This window comes from Octopus bimaculoides, chromosome 8 (genome assembly GCF_001194135.2).
Source record: "Octopus bimaculoides isolate UCB-OBI-ISO-001 chromosome 8, ASM119413v2, whole genome shotgun sequence".
In the NCBI taxonomy this organism is placed as follows: domain Eukaryota; kingdom Metazoa; phylum Mollusca; class Cephalopoda; order Octopoda; family Octopodidae; genus Octopus; species Octopus bimaculoides.
Genome location: NC_068988.1, coordinates 60,193,832 through 60,216,569, shown reverse-complemented (window position 1 = coordinate 60,216,569; position 22,738 = coordinate 60,193,832). Strand labels below are relative to the sequence as shown.

The window sequence follows — 22,738 nt, the reverse complement described above, 5'->3', positions numbered from 1 at the left end:
TAAAAATGTTTTTTCACCCTCTCTGTCATCTCATAGTAGTTACACACACACTCTCTCTCTCTCACTCTTACTACTTAAACAACAATAAGCAGCAGTAGGTGTAGTTACGCATCACAGACACAGACACACACACACACACACACACACACACACACACACAAAACACACAAAACACTCACAAACACACGCATATCGGATGCAAAGAATGAATCAGAACTCAGTGCAAGCCCTGCGGCTGCTGCGCGGTGATCATGATAGCAATTGCTTAATGCTACGATGAAACCCCAATGTCTGAAAATGCAGAAATCCCAATGCTGGGGAGCACGTATCAAAACGGTGACCTGCCCATGCCAATGGTTAGTCGTATTAATAAAAATGTAGATACTTTCCTAGATGCCACGTTCGATCTCCATTCTGGCTTGTATAGGTTATATCATAAGCACAATGAGTACTCAGAAATCATCTCTATTTGGTCAATGATGAACAGTGTTTCTTCCCAGATATCCATGCGTTTAGCTACAAATATTCAAGGGAACTGTTGCATTTTAGAGTGAAGCCTTCGTTTGAGCCGTTGGGTTGATAAGATTAAATAAGTACCACAATACTGCATCTATTTGTAACACGGAGACGAGAGTAACGATCATGCTCTAGCGTGCCGACTAGTAACCATCCTGATATTACAAGAGGCAGCTTCTGTCATAGTGAAGATCTAGCTGCGATTTAAGAACACCCTCCATTGATAGAACAATTATTAAGTTGAGTATACGTAATTACAGTGGCCGCTGCTTGAATACTAACAATAGGCATAACGATTATGCTCATCGCAGTAGTTTATAAAATGATGATAACAACTTTATATTAAATTGCAAAGCAACTTATAATCAGGTGAATATATACGATGATACTCAATGTAAGAGGAGTATTACAACTTTGTATTTCATAAGTAATGTAAATGGAACGTATGTTAACGTAAGGAGACAGTTTATCGTATCAACAATAATAATGATATGCCCTGAATCAATTCCAGGCAGTGGATCTCATGGCTGCTCATTTTAACTGATTGGAAGTGTTATCATGTATATGTTTTGTTTTGATGTAAAAGATGCGCTACAGAGAATATTCTGCTCAATACCACAGTTTTGTTTGTCAGTTGCTTGACCTCAAGCAAATGAACATGTCCATAAGTGGCTGATGATATGTACATCTCTGATCACGAGTAAGAGTAATGAGGGAGCATCATAGCCATGTATTGAGGGGAATTCTTTGAAATTTGAATAATTTACCTTTGGAAACATGGCTGTTTTATTCTTCATCCTTAAACAAACCTTATTCATGACCCTTTTGAGTAGGATGGGCTACGTGACCGGAGGAAAGTTTTAACTGAACCTCACCTGCTAAGTCATTCACTTTTCATCTTGATATAAGGTAGGTCATCATGTCGCTCACGTATGGTTGTGATGCATGTGCCTAGTATATGTTTATCAAACGGGTAGTCATGATGGGTACATTGGGCTTCGTATATTTGTACAATCCGTTAAAATATAATCCCTTAAAATTCGAAATAAGAAGAATTTCGAGCGTACGGACAGTAAAGTTCGTACCTATAGTAAAGAGTGTGTTGGGAACAGTAAGCAAAGATATAGAAAATGGTTGGAGGAGTTCGAAATAGGATGCCCGGTAGAGCTCCAACAGAAAGTTTGTCTTTTAGGGACAGCAACGACTACCAAGGTGTTCTAAGGACTTGAAAGACTGCTGAAAACTTGTGGATACGTAAGGCTACTAGTAATAAAATGTTACCCACATAAATCCTACCGGGAATAAGAACTAACTTGAACCAAACCAAAATAATAATAATAATAATAATAATAATAATAATAATAATAATAATAATAATAATAATCCTTTCTACTATAGATACAAGGTCTGAAAGTTTGTGGGTGAGTAAGCTATCGACTCCAGTGTGTAACTGGTACTTGTTTCATTGACCCCAAAAGGATGAAAACAAAGTTGACCTGGCCGTTTTAAATCTGGACGAAATACCGCTAAGCATTTGGAAATGAAATCGTAAAACATTTGATCAAACATGTTCAAAGTCGATTCACTGAAGCAACAGAAGATAAGAAAAATAAAAGAGATGTATGGTCGTGTTTGTGTGCGTGTGTTGCATTCTTATTTGTTTTTCGTTGGTAGTACAGACATAGCAGTTTCTGTAGCTTGATGCATGATGCGTAACTGAAAAGTACTTCCTTCAAGAAATTTCTCCTTTCGTCACCGATCTTTAGGCGTTAACTGATAAACATCGGCGAAAGATACACACGTACACACACATGCAAACACACATACACACACATACACGCACGGGCATACACTCATATATAAACATATACACACACTTATGCACACACACTCACACATACAGAGGCACATATCCACACACACACATACTCTGGTTTTTCCAATTTCCATCTACAGGAAATAGGTCAACCCACTTCTATAGAAGTCATTTAGCTAAGCTACTGCACATTGGAGCCGAGTAATTGTGATGTAAAATTTTCAAACATCCAGCCATCTTATGCTTATTGTTAATAATTTCTTGAATACACGTATGAGTAAAAATGGACAAAGCCAGACGCTTGGGCGAGCATAAGGTTCCTTTATGGTTCAATTACATCAAAGTATGCAACGACTGAAACAACTGAGGAATGACAGAATTATTGACATTTGAATGATAATAATAATAATAATAATAATAATAACAACAACAACAACAACAACAGTAGTAATAATAACAATAGTTTCTTTCATTTGCCACCAGGGCGAAGCATGAGTGGGACAATACAAAGATAAACGTAAAGTGTGGGTGTTTAATATATAATGGAATGATAAAATGAAAAGCATACACGGTATGTCACTAGAAAAAGAGAGCAAAAAGGGATCGTTATCAGAAAACTCCTGCTTCAGGAGGACTTCTAGGGATAATCAAGGAACCCCACCGTCCAATATCACTCTGAATACCAAGGACGAAAGCACCTCCAGCTCTACCCTCATTTTTCCTTCTGAGGTGAAAGTTGAAAATGTCGATGAGGGCTTTACAGAAGAAAATAAAGGAGGGCAGCGAGGTAATCATAATTATGGAATCGGACAAAAGACGGATCTGTCCTACACGCGACGGCAGCCGTTCGACATTACTCCACAAGTCAGTAAGACACTGTATGAGTGCATGCAGAACGTTTTCGATACCGTCGTCGACACACACATCACTCTCCACAAACAGCTGTGCCAAGTGCTGCTGGGAAGCCGCAAGCAACTACTCAGAACTGAGTAGGACGCGGCTGTTCCGATACGTTGATCGTTGTTTGTTTTCACGTCGCGTATCTACCGTTCGGGCCCATCAGACGGCTTTAGTTTCTACCTGTTTTAGCGCATGGGTATTAGCTCTGACAACTCACCTTCCAATGAAATGGTTAAGGGCCATTCTCAACGCTAACACGTCGGTCGCGCTGCCTTCACGAATATCATCTTCTAGTTAGCTAACTAGTTCACACTCTAATCTATTTCTTTATATTGCTAAATTTTTGCTAAATGCTATCGATTCTACTGTAATCGCTCTGATCACCGGTTGTTGACAATAGCCCCCGTCAACTGCCGCTTAAATAGTTCGCTAACCCGGTCACTGTAGTCTTTGGAAGCCAATAAGGACGCTTTCAACATCCAGTAACAGAGCCCTGTCTACGGGTTTCATCTTAACCGACTGAGAATATCACAAATTTGTGATATGTATGGCCGACTAATTTAAAGTTTATACAAATTATGCAATGCCTATCCTCTGATCTAACAAATACTCTGTCTAAGTACGATCCGGATCACGCGCTGTGGTTGCTCCATGTCCACACTGGCATATCAGGCAAATCCAGTCGGTACCTGTCTGATAGCCGGAAAGTCCTGAGCAGGTTTTCGAGGCATTTACACCTCCTTCTGCTATGTATTAAACCTACTCAGTCCTTCCGTGCGCCCAAAACACTATTCCAGTCCTCCATTAGTACTGTTGGGGGGATAAACCGCCACCAGTCTATGGCGTCACCTTTGCTGCCGCTCCCGTTAAGGACCATCACCCTACCATCCGGGTCCAGGAAGATAACCCGAACTTGGCGAACTGAAGATTTCCGGAGTAGCACGGCTACACTGCCACCCGCTCTCGATAGACCACAAGAAAGAGAATACCTCGTAGTTCTCGAAAATGGATGCTAGAGCGTGTTTTCTGGAGATCCTTGTTTCAATAATGGCAGTTACATCCAAATCAAGTCACTCTAGATAATTGAGCAAAAACCTCGCTTCCAAGCTGATACAAGGCCTTGCCCATTCGGACACACCATTGTCAGCACAGCCATGCTAGTAGGAGAAAGAAAATGACGTTGCTCACCTTGGTTTTCAAGAAGACCGGGTGTTCACGAACACTGACAGGTGAGTACCATCCGGGAGATTGATTAGATCGGGTAGCTGGTTGATACGATCCTGCTTGCATTGCACGGTCAGTTCCATACCTTTAACTAACCGGTTTTGCTTAGGTAGTTTCTTGACCCCCCCCCCCAGTATTGTGACTTCTTCGTCTTCTAAACCTGCAAAGACGGCCGCCACTAACCAGGTAATGGATATTTCTGATGGTACATTCAGCACCCTAATCTTAGCAAGACGTTGGCTGCAATAGTTGGGAATTAAAAAAAGTCGTCATTCCTCAAAGTGGCTGCGGAATTACATCTAGCTTCTACCGTCCCAAACCTCAGTTCGATGGTTCCAAACTTCTTTACTCGGGTGATGTGGGTCTTCTGTTCCCACACGCGTCCAAGGCATTTTGTACTTCGCTTTCCACCTGCCAAGACTTGACTCCGATGCTGGGGTATGTTACCGTGCATCTTGCGATATTTTCAATCAATTCGGATGGAAAGTTTAGAGCTAACTTTCTCCCATCCCTTTTTACAATGTTTCTTGCCAATTTTAATTCTTCATCTATGTGGAAACTTACTACATTTCTCGCCGCCGACGCAAATGACGCAGAGGCGATATTTGCATTTGTGTGTTTCCTTTCTTGTCCTGTTATTGTTGCTGTTATTGTTGTTGTTGTTGTTATTGTGATTGTTGTTGTTGTTGCTGCTGCTGCTGTTGCCGTTGTTCTCGTAGTCGACACCGAAAGTTTTGACGGTGCTTAGAGACGAAATTTTTTCGCCTCGGTGACGTTAAGTTTAGGCTCTTCTATATTGATATTCTCAATGCTTTCTTTGTTCTCAGCTACCCCCGACTAGAAGCGCGTTTCTTTGTCCAACATTATAATGGCTTCTTTATCAGTCATCTTTAAAAATAAGAGAAAATTGCAAAATATTTGTTTTTGCCGAAAGTTGTTAAAATTCGAAAGTTATCTAAGTGCACTCTCTGCAAAGCAAATGTTTCTACGCAAAAGTAGTATCTGCGCAGACCAGAAAATCTCAGACATGTAATGGTAAAAATAAAAATGAAAAGAAACAGAGCCTTAGAATGCTAAAATAATTACAAACACCTTTTCAACTTACGGAGCACCGAATTTCCATGACTTCACAGTATGGCGGCCATAATAATAATAATAATAATAATAATAATAATAATAATAGTAGTAGTAGTAGTAGTAATAATAATAATAATGATGATGATGATGATGATGATGATGATGATGATGATGATAATGATGATGATAATAATAATAATAATAATAATAATAATAATAATAATAATAATAATAATAATAATAATACCATGTAAGGAAAAAAATGCAAGTAACTGCAGAATATGTGGGTATGGGGAAGAAACCATAAATCCTATTGTTTCTGGCTAAGAAGGAATATATTCACAGGCACGACAACATTGGGATCTATGTTCACTGGAAGCTATATCAACACTATGGAATAACAACAGAAAAAGATGGTATACACACACGCTAGAAAAGTTCGCAGAAAATGAAAAAAATAACCATACTCTGGGATATGCTAATACACACAATAGAGAAATTAAGGCCAAAAGGCCGGATATAGTTGTTAGAGATGTTCAAGAAAAAGAAAAAATGCTTTCTAATCGATGTATCAATACCAACGGATGACACTGTTTCTCTAAAAGAAACGGAGAAAATACAAAGATCTGGAAAAAGAGGCAACTGGAATGTGGAGCTTAAAAACAGAAACAATTCCTATCATAGTAAGTGCATTAGGTATGATAAAAATGCATAACAAATACACCAGGACTAATAGGTATATATAACATACAGAAAATAGCACTGCTAGGACCGCACACATCCGACATAAAACACTTTAAAAACAGTAAAATTAAAAGCATCACAACAAACCACAGCACATACCCAAGGGACAAAGAGCTGTGCTCGGCAGTGAAGTGAAAGCACGTGATAAAAATAACACTACTGAATAATAATAACAATAATAATAACAGCAACAACAACAGCATAAACAACAACAGCAATAATGATAATAATATATACACTTGAAAATTGTTTGAGAAATGCAAGTGCTATGTTATGTAAATGGTATATGGTAATGCGGTAATGCCAATAAATGAAAACAAAGATATCAAATATTGTATTACAGTAGATAATTATCTTGAACCTATATTTCGAAAGAAAGTCTTCGTTTTGGAAAAGAAGAATGAACAATCTTTACACCGGAAAGACATTTTTATGGTCTTGTGACAGAAATGATCCGTGACGTATATATTTACATTGGTGATTGCTTAATCATGCAGTATCAATGTGTAGAAGGATGTGGTAATAGCAGCGATAGCAGATGTCGTGGCATAATAAGTACTGTTTTGTGAATGGAAATTATACTGGACAGTGGATAAACTTTAAGATTATTCAGTAGGCAATATGTTTTGGGAAATGTTTTATTTAAAAAACTCGTAGCTTCTAAAATGTGGTTAAGATAGAGAAAAATTCCTTTTAGTGATCCGGTGAATTTTAGTGAGCAATGAGATTCAAAATGAGAAGGTGAAAGGCACGTAGAGTGAGGTAGTTAGAAAACTAGTTCAGACTCTGCAGTTCGATTCTCTTTTTAGTCATATCGCTTAGTTAGCAAAGTCCTTTTGTTTCTCAAATTCCCAGTAGCTAAAATAGCTATTCTTGCATCCAGTGGCGGTATTTGTTGAGTTGTTCCCTAATTAAGCATGCATGTGTATGTCCCTTAACCTGTGAAGTTTCTGGATTGCACAGTTGCTAAACTGATCACCTAACTCCTTGCATTTATCTTGGTGCATTACATATATACATTGATATATATTCGTGTCACACATCGGGCAGTTTGCTAGTAAACAGGTTTGTGTCCTGGGGATATTACTTGGCCAGGTAAAACCTTAACGTGATTCCAGAATGGGCCGTATGTATGATTGACCCCTCTCTGAAAATGGCATTTCGAATGGCGGTTGTAGTGGTCTAGCTATAATGTGATATTACGGGAAACAGATATTTTAGTGGGTGTTTTAGTAGACGGATCTTGGGGATGAGCGATATGGTTTTTCCATTAAATTTCAACTTTTTGAAGAAATGCGCAATGTACTGGCTACATTAGTTACGAATGCAAACAATTCTTTTTAGATGTAGCTGTTTTGCTAAATTGGGAGAGGGCTGATTGAAAGTGTAGCCAAATAGTATATCCGAATCGTGTGATAATGTCACCTTCTGAAATTCCTAGTACATAGTCGTGTAGTGGGAGAGATATTGAATAGTATATATGTGAAATACTGTGTGTCTGTATCACTCCGACGATGATATATTATTAGAAAAAATTTTGTGCTGATTTAATCAACAAGGCTTTCATCTCCACAATAACTTTGTAGCAAAGTTAGAACGCGTTACCTTTCATTGATTCAAGAGAACAATATCCATTGTGTGATATTCAATTATTAGAAAATCAAAATCGTAGAGGTTTTAATTGCCAATGCCCTCTAAACTAAATGATTTCAAATACCAATCTTGCATAATTTTGAGTTTGAGTTTCAAAATTCACTTCGTCTTCATTTAAACGCTTTCTACGTTCAGTAATTTTGCAATCTAAATGAAAGGAAAATAGCATAGAATTTTCGCCTGAGATCGTGCAATTGAAACAGTTTTCACATATAGTTGATTGTTGTTCTTTAAATCAGGTTAGATTTGAATCAGTAGAGCATTGATTAAAAACATTACAACAGTCGACAACCAGTTATTATTTTGTACACTACTCAATCTACTCTCCTTTACGACAGGATGTGGTATAATGGAAATTTGACTCTTCACAGGATGTCTCTTCAGGTCGTTCGTCATCTTCAGAGAATCTACATTTAACTATCGTCATTGTGCTAAATCTCGAGAGAGTGTAAAAAATTGCATTAATTGAATATAATTCGACATCTTGTATAAATTTTAATGCATTATCTTATTCAAACTACTGAATAAAAAATCGTGCAATGAACACATTTTAAGAAGTGATCTTATCTAATATTTCACACTATAAAAGAAAATGGAAAATTTATGCATTTATCTATTTATTTCCATCTATAATCATTGCACCAAATTGTAGTCACCGGTAGAATACAGCTCTAAGAAACACCAGCAGAAATCGCGTATTGCTGTTTATTAGAGATCAAACTGCTTAATGTGTTATTCTTCTTCTTGGTAGCTAGGGTTAAATTTGTGGATGATATATCTTCTGTTACGAACTGATATAGCGACTGCACATGGATTTTAGTGTTAGTCTGAATGCCTGTTATGCAAATTCCATGCTGTATTTATTCCTTCGTTTTATTTTATGTATTTCACTCACACCCAAATCAGATTTACATTTCATCTCTCTGTGGGCGATAAAATTCGTAGTAGTAAACTATTGGTTTCAATATTATTGTCTAACATCTTCTCATCAAAACTGCCAGTCTGCTATCTAAATGATGGGCTTCTTGCAACAATTTCGTTATTTGACACTGTAAAACATGAGCAGGGCTTGTTTACCTCTATGACAACGCGGACAATCACAAATATGGCTTACACGTTTAAGAATGCTCGCTTCTGTTTAACAGGTCATACCACATAATCGTTGGTAAAAGTTTTGACTAAGTATTTATTGTGTGGGCTAAGAAATGAAAAGGTAACATCAATTAAACTGCTAGATATCTTTTTTGTGCTCTGTAACAAACCGAAAGAAAACCTTTCTATTGTGCAACAGGGGCGTTTCACCTTTAATCGAATAAATTTGCACTTGCTAATAGTTGCAAAAGCACATCAATAATAGCGATACAACACGGTTGATTATTTCTCTAAAGTATCGCAAATGGTATAATTATTATAATCTTGTTCATTAATCATTGCTTCTCTGAATACTGACCGTATGAAAATTGAACTTTACATTCAACTGCTGGAGGCGAGTATTGAATGATATAATCATTGATATTTTGTGACGCTAATTGCCTACTGGTTCAATAAACGAATACATTCCATGATATTTCGTCATCTAAGAACCTAAAATGTAAAAAGAGAAAATTCTCGAAGAATCATTATTATGCTCGTCCTTGTATTTCTAATCTGGTCATCATACTTTATCGAAATTACCTGCAGCTTTATCTCTCGCGCTCAACAATATAACATTTAGGTTTCTTGCGATTTTTACTGGAAAATCTGCAAACACATCTGAAAGGAAAGCCAAAATAATCATGCACCTCGTTAAATAAGTGTTTGCTGGATACATAAATTATGAAATTGGGCTAGAAATGTCTGCTTTCAGTGGATGAAAAGTGCTGCATTTGGATATTTCTTGTATATAATTTAGCAAAATTTGTCCTAGAAATGGTTTCACATTTCACATTAGAGTCTCAGCAATCATTGCCCTTTACAGATCAGGGTCTTCTACTGATTAAATAATAATCATCGCACCAACCAATTTGGATCTTGAACTCAAAGTATGAAAACGCAAGTGAAACAATTGAAGGCGAATAGTCTGACTCTTAAATGCATTTAAATCCCGTTTTTAAATAGCTGGTATCTTTGCCAGAGGCAGTCAGCTATACGTGATTATAGTAGGGAGTGTCAGTTAATTCATGACGTTTCAACACAGCCAGAGAATGAAAATGTTAGACTTCATTCCAATATGCAATATCACTGTACATGAGGCAGTAAAATATTATTGACATGTGCCTGCTTATTCAGGCTTATTGAAGTACATAAATTTTGATTAAGTTTATTTTCACATGCCATTCCAAAATAAGACCATTTATTTTTAAGAGTATTTCTGAGAGATTCAGATCAATTCCTTCTATCATAATCTACATCTATAATACATATTCTCTTATTTTCTCGACTGTTTTTGTAAATTATCATATGTATGTTTTTTCAGACTAGTATCTTCATATATATTTCTGATGAAGGTTTGTGCACTGTTTGAATATTATTTTATATAGTTTATTTATTTGGCTATTTATTTAAAAATTTGTTTTCCATATTCGTGTCTTCAACCAATCATCTAATGTAAATAAAGCCATCTCATTATTCATTACCATGGAGAGGAATTCTATTGTTAACTTTGACATTCTTTTGTTATCTGAATATCGTTATATTCGATTGCCTTCTCCTGTGATTACATCTTGCTGGCTACATCTCGTCTGATTTTATTGGAAATTATTGAGAAATAGTACTAGGTTTTTCTTGCACAATATAATACACTTATCAAACCATTTCATTATTTGAAATTACATAAAAGAGTGTAAACACTATGGTAATATGTCAAAATTTACGTTTAAACAGAAATATGATATTAAACTCTAGGCCTGTCTTATTTTCAACTGATCATAACATTCTTTTGTATATGTAGGTTTGACTTTTTGTGTTGCATCTTTGATTTTCTTAAGAGAATAAAATATGCTTAAGGTTCGGCTGCTGCACTTAATAGGTAGAGAGCTACCGCAATCTTTCTCATTTGATCGTCAAGGAAAATTAGATATAATAAGAAATGTTATGAACACTTTAAGACAGATTTTCAGGCAACGATAGGCCACTACACAATATCAATTTGCAGTTGATATCGTTTATTTTCATACCGATTCTGAGATTTAATTGGACGTCGGCATACCACACATCCCTCACAGGTCCGGGGTGGACAACCATCACATTATATGCTCGATGTGTCATGCAATGCACCGAACTTGGAATTAAGTTTTAACAAAGCGAACATCTTAAACACAAAGTCATGTCTGAATAATGATAATTCAAAGTGGATCATGAATCAATGTAAAAAAATTACAAGGTTTGATTTTGCAACCAGACAAATGACGGATTGGATTAAATAAATTATGATGCACATTAAATTTTACCGTTTATTTAGAAACAGTAGGGCAGCACGATTGACCTTTTGGTTTTTCAGTCTCCATGACGTTTGGAGGAGAAAGATAGACTCCAGCCGGTGACCCGGGTAAATGCTCACAACACAGTGACCTTCACTAAAGTCATGGAAGAACTTGGGAAGTGGCGTTAAAACGAATGACAAATAAAAAGTACAACTCTAAAATTAAGAGAGACAGAACAAATGCAGCTTATTATGTCCTACATTTATCTCATTACATCAGTTTTGTTTATTCTAGCAATGAAAATGCTTAATTTTGTTTAATTTATTTTCATGCAGCCGATACAAACACAATCATAATCATGCATTAGAATTGTAACAAACCGTTGCGTTCTTGATAACATGTAGAAAACAGTTTGTGGTCATTTTTGACAGAGACAAGTAAATCACATGGCTCTCAGTTTACAGCTTATTGTCAAACTGTCGTGTAAATTCATTAGTTTCTATAATTTTAATATAATTTTATAATACTATTCGTTACGAATGAAAGAAAGCAAGAACAGTTAAAAAACAATAACAAAAACTGTGAAAGTGTATATTTTTGCAGTAAATTCCCAGACTTATTCCACAAATTGTTTCTATTTCGATGGGATTATGTTATTTCTGCTATATCTCATATGGGAGCTATAAGTGAAACAATCTGGGGAAGGCTGAGTGTCGATAGGCAAACTTACAATGTTATATACTTATCCTACTATAATACAGATGAATATAACTTAGTCTTCGAAATATTATGATCACAAGTTTCACCAAAATGGGATCAATTCCATTGATTTTCGGTGTGAGGAAGAGTGTAATAAATTTTTGTCGGAAATGTAACTAACAACAGGTTTTTAAATAACTCAAAATGATTTTTTTTTAATTACCATATATAGTATCGACTTCTATAATAAGCCTACCTAGTACGTTATGTAGATGAAAGTGGACGTTCACACACTAGCCGGAAATTTCAGGATCAGTGCAGTTGCGCAGCAACCAGAGCAAATATTTCCTACTCTAGACCCGGATCAGAAAAAGTGATGATAAAATTAGTACCTGACTGAAATTTGCAATTTGTTTTATTGATTTCCAGTTTACGGCTGTTATTTCAACTTACCGACAACGGGAAGATGATATAAATCTGGATCATCGACATTAAACCGGTTGTTAGAATTAAGGAAAGATCTTACGATCTGCTTTCACGTCGGATTTGTCTGTTATTGCAGTACTTGGGGGTTAAGTCTATATGATACTGAGAGAAAAAGAATAAAACTGGAATGGTCATGGCTGGAACGCCTTCCATCATATATCTTCTCAATCAAGGCTAACTTGGAGCTAGATAATAGCAAGACAAGATATGTTACATAATTTACCCCTAACCACACGTTCAAAATCAAAAAGAGGTGGTCAGGCTAGAACACTATTGATTATAGGTTTGTTTGAACCGGTCTGACCTATGTTTCAACAATAATGATAAGATAAACGACAAGTATTTTATTCCTAAATGTGATATCCTATAACCCACGCCTATCGGGTTTAGTTAACAGCTTATTAAAATAGAAGGAATTCGCTAGGATCATTTGCATTGTATTCATTGCAAGAATACGAAATCGTTGATAGTGATGCATTGGGGTGTTTTCCATATTCATAATTTTACTTACCTATTCCTGTTGCCTTGCGATTAAGGTGCTTCACTGTCGCGCGGACCCAGTTTCAATCACATTGTACAGCGTGTTGTGCAAGTGCTTTATACCATTATTTTGAGTTAATTAACGTTTACATCGTTGGCCTTATATTGGTGAAAGGGGTAAACGTGAATGACTGGTACCCTTTGATCGAATGGTACTGAATTGCAAACGTTCCTTTGAAATTCTCATCTCCTGAGCCACTCTAAACCTTTTACTGGGCCGTTTAAAGTCTGTACCGAACTATACTTTCCAAACTGTAATTTGAAAGTAAACCTGTGAAGCTTATGGACTTTGCAGGTCTCTCATATATACTGCAACAAATTCTTGAGTCGTTGTTTTAATCTGTCTATCCGCTTCAAAATACCAATTGCTATTTTGTTGTCCTAAGCAGATTCCATATCGTTTCGAGCATTTGGACTAAGTTTCGAGTCAAAGTATATCAAAATATTCCACCCTTTAAACTACCAGTTTCACAGGCTCTGTAATTAAAATCTGGATGGCGAATCTCTCATTTCTGACTACTTTTAGTCTGAAAATATTTTATTGCGATGAAAAGATTAATCTTTGATTTGTTGCACAGTTTGCATAGTCTTTGCAAATGAGATCGCAGCCAGCCGTGATCAATGTTTCCTTGATCAATAAAATTAAGTATCAGAGATATTCTGGGGTTGGTATAATCGACGAACGTTCTTAACAACATCTGATGGCTTTGTATCTAAAGTGATTTCAAAATTTTGGCACAAGGTCAGCAATTACGGGGGAGTGGTAAACTGATTACACATTTCCAAGTATTTAACTGGTACTTAATTTATCGCCTTTCAAAGGATGATAGGCAAAGTCAAGGACGGTGGAATCTGAACTCAGATCGTATAGATGAACAAAATTCCACTTAGTATTTCGCCCTGCACGGTAACGATTATACTAGCTCACTGCCTTCATTCTCTGCCTAAGTTCGAAGCTATTATCTAAAATTTATTTAATCACAAGACCCATAAAGTCTTGCGTGATTTTATGCGTTATGTTAATCGATTGATACATCTAAATGATTAAAAATAAATCGAAACTGATCCATTTTAATTCTTCTCACATTAATTATATTATCTTATCAAGGATAAAAATAATTATTCAGAATTGCTCTCACATTACTGTTTAAATTATATTGTCACATAGCTTTTAGTGGTTGTTAACTCATTTTACAATGCATATTCATATTAATTAAAAATGCAGCTTATTGTATCAGAATTTGATATTTTGAAACATGATTTGTCAGCAAAACTTAGAATGTTCTACTTAATAACATGATTATTCTATCATTATTATGCAGGAATTGCTTTTAAAATCTTGTTTAACCTCAGGTTGTAAACCGATCGAGGTAATCAATGATGAAAGACAGGCCAGATTTGGCCATCACTTTGTTGTGATGAAGAAAGTAGGCTTCAGGAAATATTGTTAATTTCATGCTTCTATTTTTGAAATTGTAAGTTGCGATTCTGGGGAGATTTAACTGCTACTTCTAACAGATCGACTGACTATGTTTGAGTTCCTTGGTTTTGCCTGTAGCGCATGCAAGAAAGATTGTTATATCTATTATGAATGCGTAACTTTGGTACATGGTCATAACTTTATCGAAATAAATTTATTTAGCTGAACAGTGGTTAGCAGTTATTCTTCCCCCGAGAAATTAATTTTCGTGTGGAAATTATTAAAGCCAGTAGAGAATACAATGTAATGTTTGTACTGCACATTTGAAATGCAGAAATAAGCTAAAGAAATATGAAAATATTTATTCTTCAAAAGACACTACACTGCAAAAGATCTCTGGCAGATAAAATATTATATTTAGTAATGAAAATGCAATTAATTCGGATGAACTACGCATGCAGATTATGTCTTCTAGTCTCAGTTGACAAGAACTGATCCACTCTTTCTTCGTGATTAATAATGCTTCAGATAGAGAGACTAAATATTTATTTGTTTCAGTCTTTGGGGGTCAATGAAATGAAGTACCATTGATATATCATCTCACTTTAAACTGCGATATCCATTCATCCAATTTATATACTTACATGCCTGTCAGATATTAATATTTATTAACGTTAGGGCGGTGGGCCGGTACAGTCACCAGCGTGTTAGATAAAATGTTTAACGGCCTGCCTTTATGTTCTGAGTTCAAATATTACCGCGGGCGTTATTACATTTTATCCATTCGGGTTAATAAAATGAATAACATTTAGGAACAATGGTTCATATGATAGACTCCTCAATTCCTTTAAAATTACCGGCTCTGTGCCAAAATATATAACTAATAATTCTTGAGTTAAGTTTTATTACGAACTCTATACTATTATATGTTAATTGTTCAGTATAAATATATTTTGCGTCATATGTTCTAAAAATCTGACAAGTAATATTCGCATATAATCTTACTGCCCGGAAACTTGAGCTTCGTGTGTTACATTAAAACCTTGGGGAAGACTCTCACATGGCATATATATATATATATATATATATATATATATATATATGAAGAAGAGAATTGAGTTTTAGTTCATTTGAATCATTGTAGTTCAAAAGTAGAAAACGACAAATATAATGAGAAATAAAGAAAACTTCGAACAATGTTGAAAGTTTAAAATACCTTTATATGTCCAGCACAAAGAATTATCTTCAGAAGAATACACTCATAGAAATGTGTATTTACATAGGTCCTGCTATTTTGTATAGCCCCATGGTTGAGTAACCAAAAACAATTCCCAAATGTTGGAGCAGTTGGTGTCATAGAAGTCTCGTTAGGGACGGGTGCGTCGGTGTTGGAGAAGTCTGGTTGTAGGTTAGCAGCAGTGGTGCCGTGGTAGTAGTGGGTGATGGTGTTGTTGGCGTATACTAGGATGTTGCTGGTGACCACTGTCGCAGTGACGTAAGGAGTGTTTGGTGGCATATTCACAGGAGCCATTGGGTTAACAACTATGATCCATTAACTTCCAGGTTAATGTGGGCAATGACTACAGCTTCTGTCATACGGAGATTTCCAGCGTACTTCTCCAAGTCCAGTATGGTGACAGCTATTCTCTTGGTGGTTTTGCCGCATTTGCTTAAGTGTTTGCGGAAGAAACGATCGTTGTAATGAAGTGTCCCTTCAATCGGGCGTGACGAATTTTCAGGAAGCAGGTTTTACAGAAACTCCTCTTGCCACATTTTTTTGGCTTGTGTTGGCATATGGAGTTATGGAGTTATTGATGGACGTTGAATATCCGTTGGTTCCGAGTATTTTTAGGATCACCAAACGTCTTCCTTCGAGAGATACATGACTGAATGCGACAACACCGCATTTGTTTGTCAAGCGTTTCACGTACAATAAACACATACACAGCTACAGGCATACACACACATGTATATGTGTGTGTTTATATATATATAAATATATATATATATATACTCTTTACTCTGTTTTACTCTTTTTCTTGTTTCAGTCATTTGACTGCGGCCATGCTGGAGCACCGCCTTTATAGTCGACCAAATCGACCCCAGAACGTATTCTTTGTAAGTCTAGTACTTATTCTATCGGTCTCTTTTGCCGAACCGCTAAGTTACGGGGCCGCAAACACCCACCATCGGTTGTCATGCGATGCGGGGGGTGGGCGACAAACAAACACACACACACACACACACACACATATATATATATATATATATATATATATACAGGCACATACACGACGGGCGTCTTCCAGTTTCCATCTATCAAATCCACTCACAAGGCTTTGGTCGGCCCGAGACTCTAGTAGAAGACACTTGCCCAAGGTGCCACGCAGCGAGACTGAACCCGGGACCACGTAGTTGGTAAGCAAGCTACTTACCACACAGCTTGTGGAATGCGTCGCTACTTATTAGACTACAATGAAAATTTAATATAAATATTTGTTTATTTTTATTAATCTTTTGCTATCATTCGTGTTTAATATTCTACATCCATTGTGTCCTACTTCCATCGCTACGTACCAAGCACCGGGAAGGATACCTTTTATTGATAACCTTCCCAATTTTCCCCTATTCATCTTAAGCGTTGTTTCCAGCGATTCTTACAGTTTTGCCTTGTTTTAAGCCGATCACATGGCGGGAAAATATCATTTAACCTTTTGTTCCCTATTTACTGGATCGAAGTGCTTGCTTTTGTGGCTTTCGATGTTTAAATCTTTTTTTCTAAATATCTTTTTTAAATATATCGTTTCTCTTAACACCTGATTGTTTTCACATTTCTATTATAAAATCCACATATTAATCTAAAGTCACTTTAATGCAGTTAAGTAAAGTTTTTAGCCTATACGTATTCTAATTTGACTTTGAAAAAATCACTTTAAAGAATACATATGATTTATAAGAAGAAATTTCCTTATTTACGTATGGACTCAATATGAGGATTATGCTACGTGAATTTCGTCCGGAAGTCTGCGGCCCAAAATTTGTTTCACAGATATTGGGCGAAATTGATTAATTTTTACCTGCTAACTACAAAATTGACAAACAAATTGTCCTATCACGTACCGTTATTAAAAAAAAAATCGATCATGGCATTTTAGCATTACGCTCGAAGTTGAGAATTATTTGTTATAATTACAATTAATTGCCATAGGCTATGACAGATTAACTAATAGGCGTAATTTCAAAAAATAAACATGTAGAAATGTTTAGACAACGATGATTTGGTTAGACAGAGAGAGAATGCCTGCATCAATGTAACTTCAGTCAGCCGGAAGTACTGAAGAGAGATGACGCTATTTCCAAGGTTAAAAAATATCATTCTTTTACTTCGGTTATGTCCTTCCCTACGTCTTTATTCAATGTATATATGCTATATATTGGGTCATCCCATAAATAATGCGATTTTTAAAAACTTAACCTAAAACATACTCTCCGTTTTCTACAATGCTCTTCCATCTACCTGGTAGATTTATTTGCAAGGCCCGTCTTCCAAATTGACTTGTCCGTGACGAAAAATACTCCTACAGTACTTTTCTGACCTCGTCTACAGAATTCATATTTTTTCCCTCCAAATGTTTTTGAAGACTGCATAATAAATGATAGTGGAGGCGCAATGGCCCAGTGGTTAGGGCAGCGGATCGCGGTCATAGGATCGCGGTTTCGATTCCCAGACAGGGCTTTGTGAGTGTTTATTGAGCGAAAACACCTAAGAGCTACACGAGGTTCTAGCAGGGGATGGTGGTGAACCCTGCTGTACTCTTTCACCACAACTTTCTCTCACTCTTACTTCCTGTTTCTGTTGTGCCTGTAATTCAAAGGGCCAGCCTTGTCACACTGTGTCACGCTGAATATTCCCGAGAACTACGTTAAGAGTACACGTGTCCGTGGAGTGCTCAGCCACTTGCACGTTAATTTCACGAGCAGGCTGTTCCGTTGATCAGATCAATTGGAACCCTCGACGTCGAAAGCGACGGAGTGCCAACACCAATGATAATCGAGGCAATGTCCGGTGAATATGGCGGGTAGGGCATTGGTTCCCATTCAAACTGCTCCAGCATTTGGAATGTCATCGTCGCTGGATGTGGCCAACATTATCCTGATAGAAGAACATCTTTCATTTTGAAAGCAAAGATGGTCGTTGTTCTAGTGCTTACTTAAGCCGCTCAAGCTGTTTGGGTTCGGAAGTTCAAATTGGAATAAACCTTTCATATACCATCAAACAGATAACAATACTTTACGTGGGTAAAGATCTTTAGTAGGGAGGGCGGTGTTACTCCTTTGCTTACCCACTATCTTCAGCGCTTGACATTTTTATAGAGAATCCAATGCTCGTCACCAGTCACGATTCGGTCCAAAAATGTTCATTCGTGAGATGTGGCAGCAAAGAGCAGAGGTTCACTCACTGTGAGCGATTAGACTCGGGAAGTTTGTGAGGAATCCGTTGACCCAATTTTCTGACTTTTCCGATGGCATGTAGATGTCGATGAATGGTTGGATGAACAAATCTCTACTGGTTCGGCAAAAATTACGATAGGATTTTATACCATCAGGGTTTGCAGGACGTCCTCGTCAAGCTATGCTGATCTCCCAGGACAAGGTTCGTCTTCTAGGCTGTAGTTTCCGGCACGGAATCAATGGAACCACAGCTGACACTGGCTAACGCTTATTGTCAGCAAAGAAAACTCCTGATGTTAACCTGATTCCAACTATGTTTCATTTGTGTTGACTGGTTTTTCATATTTCTTGATTAAAAACGTTTGTTTAGCTTGGTAAAGAACATACCTCATTCTATTGAGATTTTATATTTTCTGCCTCAATTGCCTAAATAATAGTTGAAATAATAAAAAAGTAGTTGTTTTCTATTATGCTCTAGTATCTACTCCTTATCACCTATAAAGTACTCTTTGTTTCTGAAATTACATTTTCCTCACAATATAGTATTTTGTATGTATATGAGTTAGCAGACTGAAATGTATAAGTATGTATAAATGTGAAGAAAAGCTAGACTGCATGACTGCAAAAGAATTTTATTGTTTAATGCTCAGGGGATTGTGGAAGATATAACTACTGAAATGGAACAAAGAGTTTCAGATATACAGATATTTTGTTTATATTCTCGTTGATTTTTCTTAACATTAGTCTAGTTTTTGTTCAGTTGATCAATGATTAAAGTTGTTCCAATCATGACCATCCAATGTATTTGGAGGTATAATATACCTAGAAACATATGACCCTATGTACCGTCTCATCCTATATTTTAAACCGTCTAATAAAAGAAGTATGTATAATATAATGTCGTGCAGCCGACATTTGAGATATGTTTGACTACTAGATCTAACAAGACGCAAGCTCAGTCAGTGGTGCTGGTTGACGGTTTTGAATAAGTAAAAATGTTCTACCAAGCGTGATATAAAAGAGAAAAGAAACGGGAATTGATTTGCAGCCAATAAGTTCAGCAAAGTTTATTATGTCTTGAAAGTAGTGAATCTATTTTCAGATTATGTTTTAAGCGAAGTGAATATCTAGCCGTTATCTATCTATCTACCAACCTATCTATCTATCTATCTATCTATCTATCTATCTATCTATCTATCTATCTATCTATCTATCTGTCTATCTGTCTATCTATCTATCTATCTATCTATCTATCTATCTATCTATCTATCTATCTATCTATTTGTGTATTTTATACACATACACATATTATTCTTCACAAGACAGCACAAAAAATCTCTCCATTGACTATTTTTAAGGCGTAGAAATAATACGACTGAAAGAATTATGCAATGAACCAGCCATTGGAAACTTAAATACATACCGTTTAATGGTCAAATTTGTGCTGGTTGAATGTCAGCCAGCTTTAAATGTTCTGTCCAGTAACGTATAGTGATTTGATGCCATACGTCAAAAGCGTGTACATTGATATAGTTACTATCATTATCCCGTGGTTCTTGAGGTTAATGAATATCCGGTTAATCAGTAGAACAATGATTTAGTTGCCTTGCATGGTCTTGTCACAAACCTTTAATTTCTAAGCTTAAATACCTCTTGGTGGGTTTACCTTTCAGTGTTCTGTACTTAATTAAATAACTATGAATCAAACAGTAAAGCAAGCCAACGGCTACATGCGAATGTGTAGAGCTGGGTAACGTGTACCATGCTTTTGCTAATTGGTCTATGTGTTTAGGTGACCGTGAGTAGACATGTATGCACTCTCGAAATGTTCGTCCCTTGATCCAGCAACCTATCCGGTGTTTTACAGCTTGCAGGAGAGACATCAACATCAGTACTTGGCTGGTACACAATTTCATCTGTGTGTACTGGCTCCCTATGAAAATGTGAAGCCTCATCAAGGGAAAAAAAAAACCCGTCGCCTTGTCCAGTAATTGAACCCGCGAAGTATGATCATGAGAGGAATACCTCCTACTCACTAGATCACGAGCCTCCAGTCAAACACCATTTTCAGTTAATAAACTTCATATCAATTTCTCTCGGTAACATACCAGTTTTTCTTTGAGAAGAGGCTACTGCAATTCGATCGACTGTTCTCGTATGACGAATCCATATTTTGTTTACTCTGGATATGTTAAATAGTTCCATCCTCTTTCTAAAAAGCGCCATGAAAAGAAGCGAAATAGCATATAATGTATGATAGAAACAATAATCAATCGATTGTGATTTGAAAGGGATATATCTGCTATTTTTGATAGATAAATCTTTCATAGAGAGGATTTCGTTGAAGAAAATCCCTCTGAAGCCGATGGATTACATGACTTGTGGTGAGAGGCAAATTGATGCCAATTAGTTGAGGGGTCATTTTTGTGAGGTTTAGAATATGTTTAAGTAGTAGTAGCTCTGTCCAAGATGCGGGAAATGCACTTTATTGTGGGCCCCATTTGATAATTTGAGAGATTTGGCAACTATCAGAAACTCATGTATTTACTCTTAGTAATTATTTTACTTGACCTAGAATGATTACAGTTAAATCTTAACCTAATAGGGTTTGATGCATGGTCGTACAAATATGAAACTATATATTGTTAAACAATATAATATTTCGTAAATGAAGGATTCGAGGAAATGCTTAAAAGGAAGGTAAAATAAATTATAATACACAGAAAAAAGTTAACCATAATGTCGATCACGGAAGAATTGGTAATTAGATTGTAAATGTTCGCATTTTAATACCTTACAATTCTTGCATGCTCTGCTAGAAAATTTTAAGTGATGAAACATTGAACAATCTATGTTTTTTGCTTTTCCTATAATACACGTGTGATAACCAAACCAACAGTTAGGAGCGGGTTCCGAAGCGACAGGTAAATCAATCACTTCGAATGTCCCTTACTATGCACATTTAAGAGACCCCGAATATGACGAGCTGCTATCACAGGTGCTGAAACAGTTCGACGTTAAACATTCAGACGTAAAAGAACAAATAGATGAACTTTCGAATTTCATCAAACAACTCGGAATTGTAAGTAGCAATGTGTTTTTTTTTATAATTCATTGCATAAGTAACGTTTGGCCTAACTACTAATCTACATTGATGAAGGTAGACGCGCACACACAAACGGAAAAGAAATATATGCATACATATTTAGATGTGTGCTTATAAAATTAGTTTTGAAACCACGCTGTTAAGGGTTCAGTCCTATTCTGGAGTATCTAGAGCAAATACTTGTTCTCCAGCGCCGGATCGATCGATGCTTTGTGAATGAATTTGGTAGACAGAAAATGTGTAGAAGCATGTCCTGTAAATGTGCGTGTATGTATATTTTGCGGGAATTTGTGTTTATGGTGTGTGTGTGTGTGTATGTCTGTGTGTGTGTGTGTGTGTGTTATCGTGTCTGGGTTTTTGTGTTCGTCCCCACATCGCTCAACAAGTGATGGTTTGTTCCTGATCTTGTGATGATAGAATTAGTACCAGAAATTTTCCGACCAAACACTTTAAAGGTGAAGCACTAGCGTAACAGTAGGCCATGACTGAAATCAGTAAGGCGAGGCACGTTCGTGCGCGCGCACATTGACACATCTTCACACACGCACACGCAGACACGTACACACACACGTACAACACGTACATACACGCGGGCACACACACAAACACACACACGCACACGCACACGCACACACACACACACACTCACACACATAAATGCACGCATTCACAAACGAAGCAGGCTGGCATCACCGTGTTGTTTC

General features: G+C 36.7%; 1 protein-coding gene across 1 annotated transcript in view; it reads left to right on the top strand.

The window, feature by feature from the left end:
- The window catches only part of LOC106877777 (membrane metallo-endopeptidase-like 1), a 242,735-nt gene that overhangs the window by 136,829 nt on the left and 83,168 nt on the right, over positions 1-22,738 (top strand). The window contains exon 7 of the mRNA XM_014926785.2: positions 21,828-22,010. Within this exon, the coding sequence (XP_014782271.2) occupies positions 21,828-22,010 (183 nt within the window). The remainder of the gene's footprint in view (positions 1-21,827; positions 22,011-22,738) is intronic.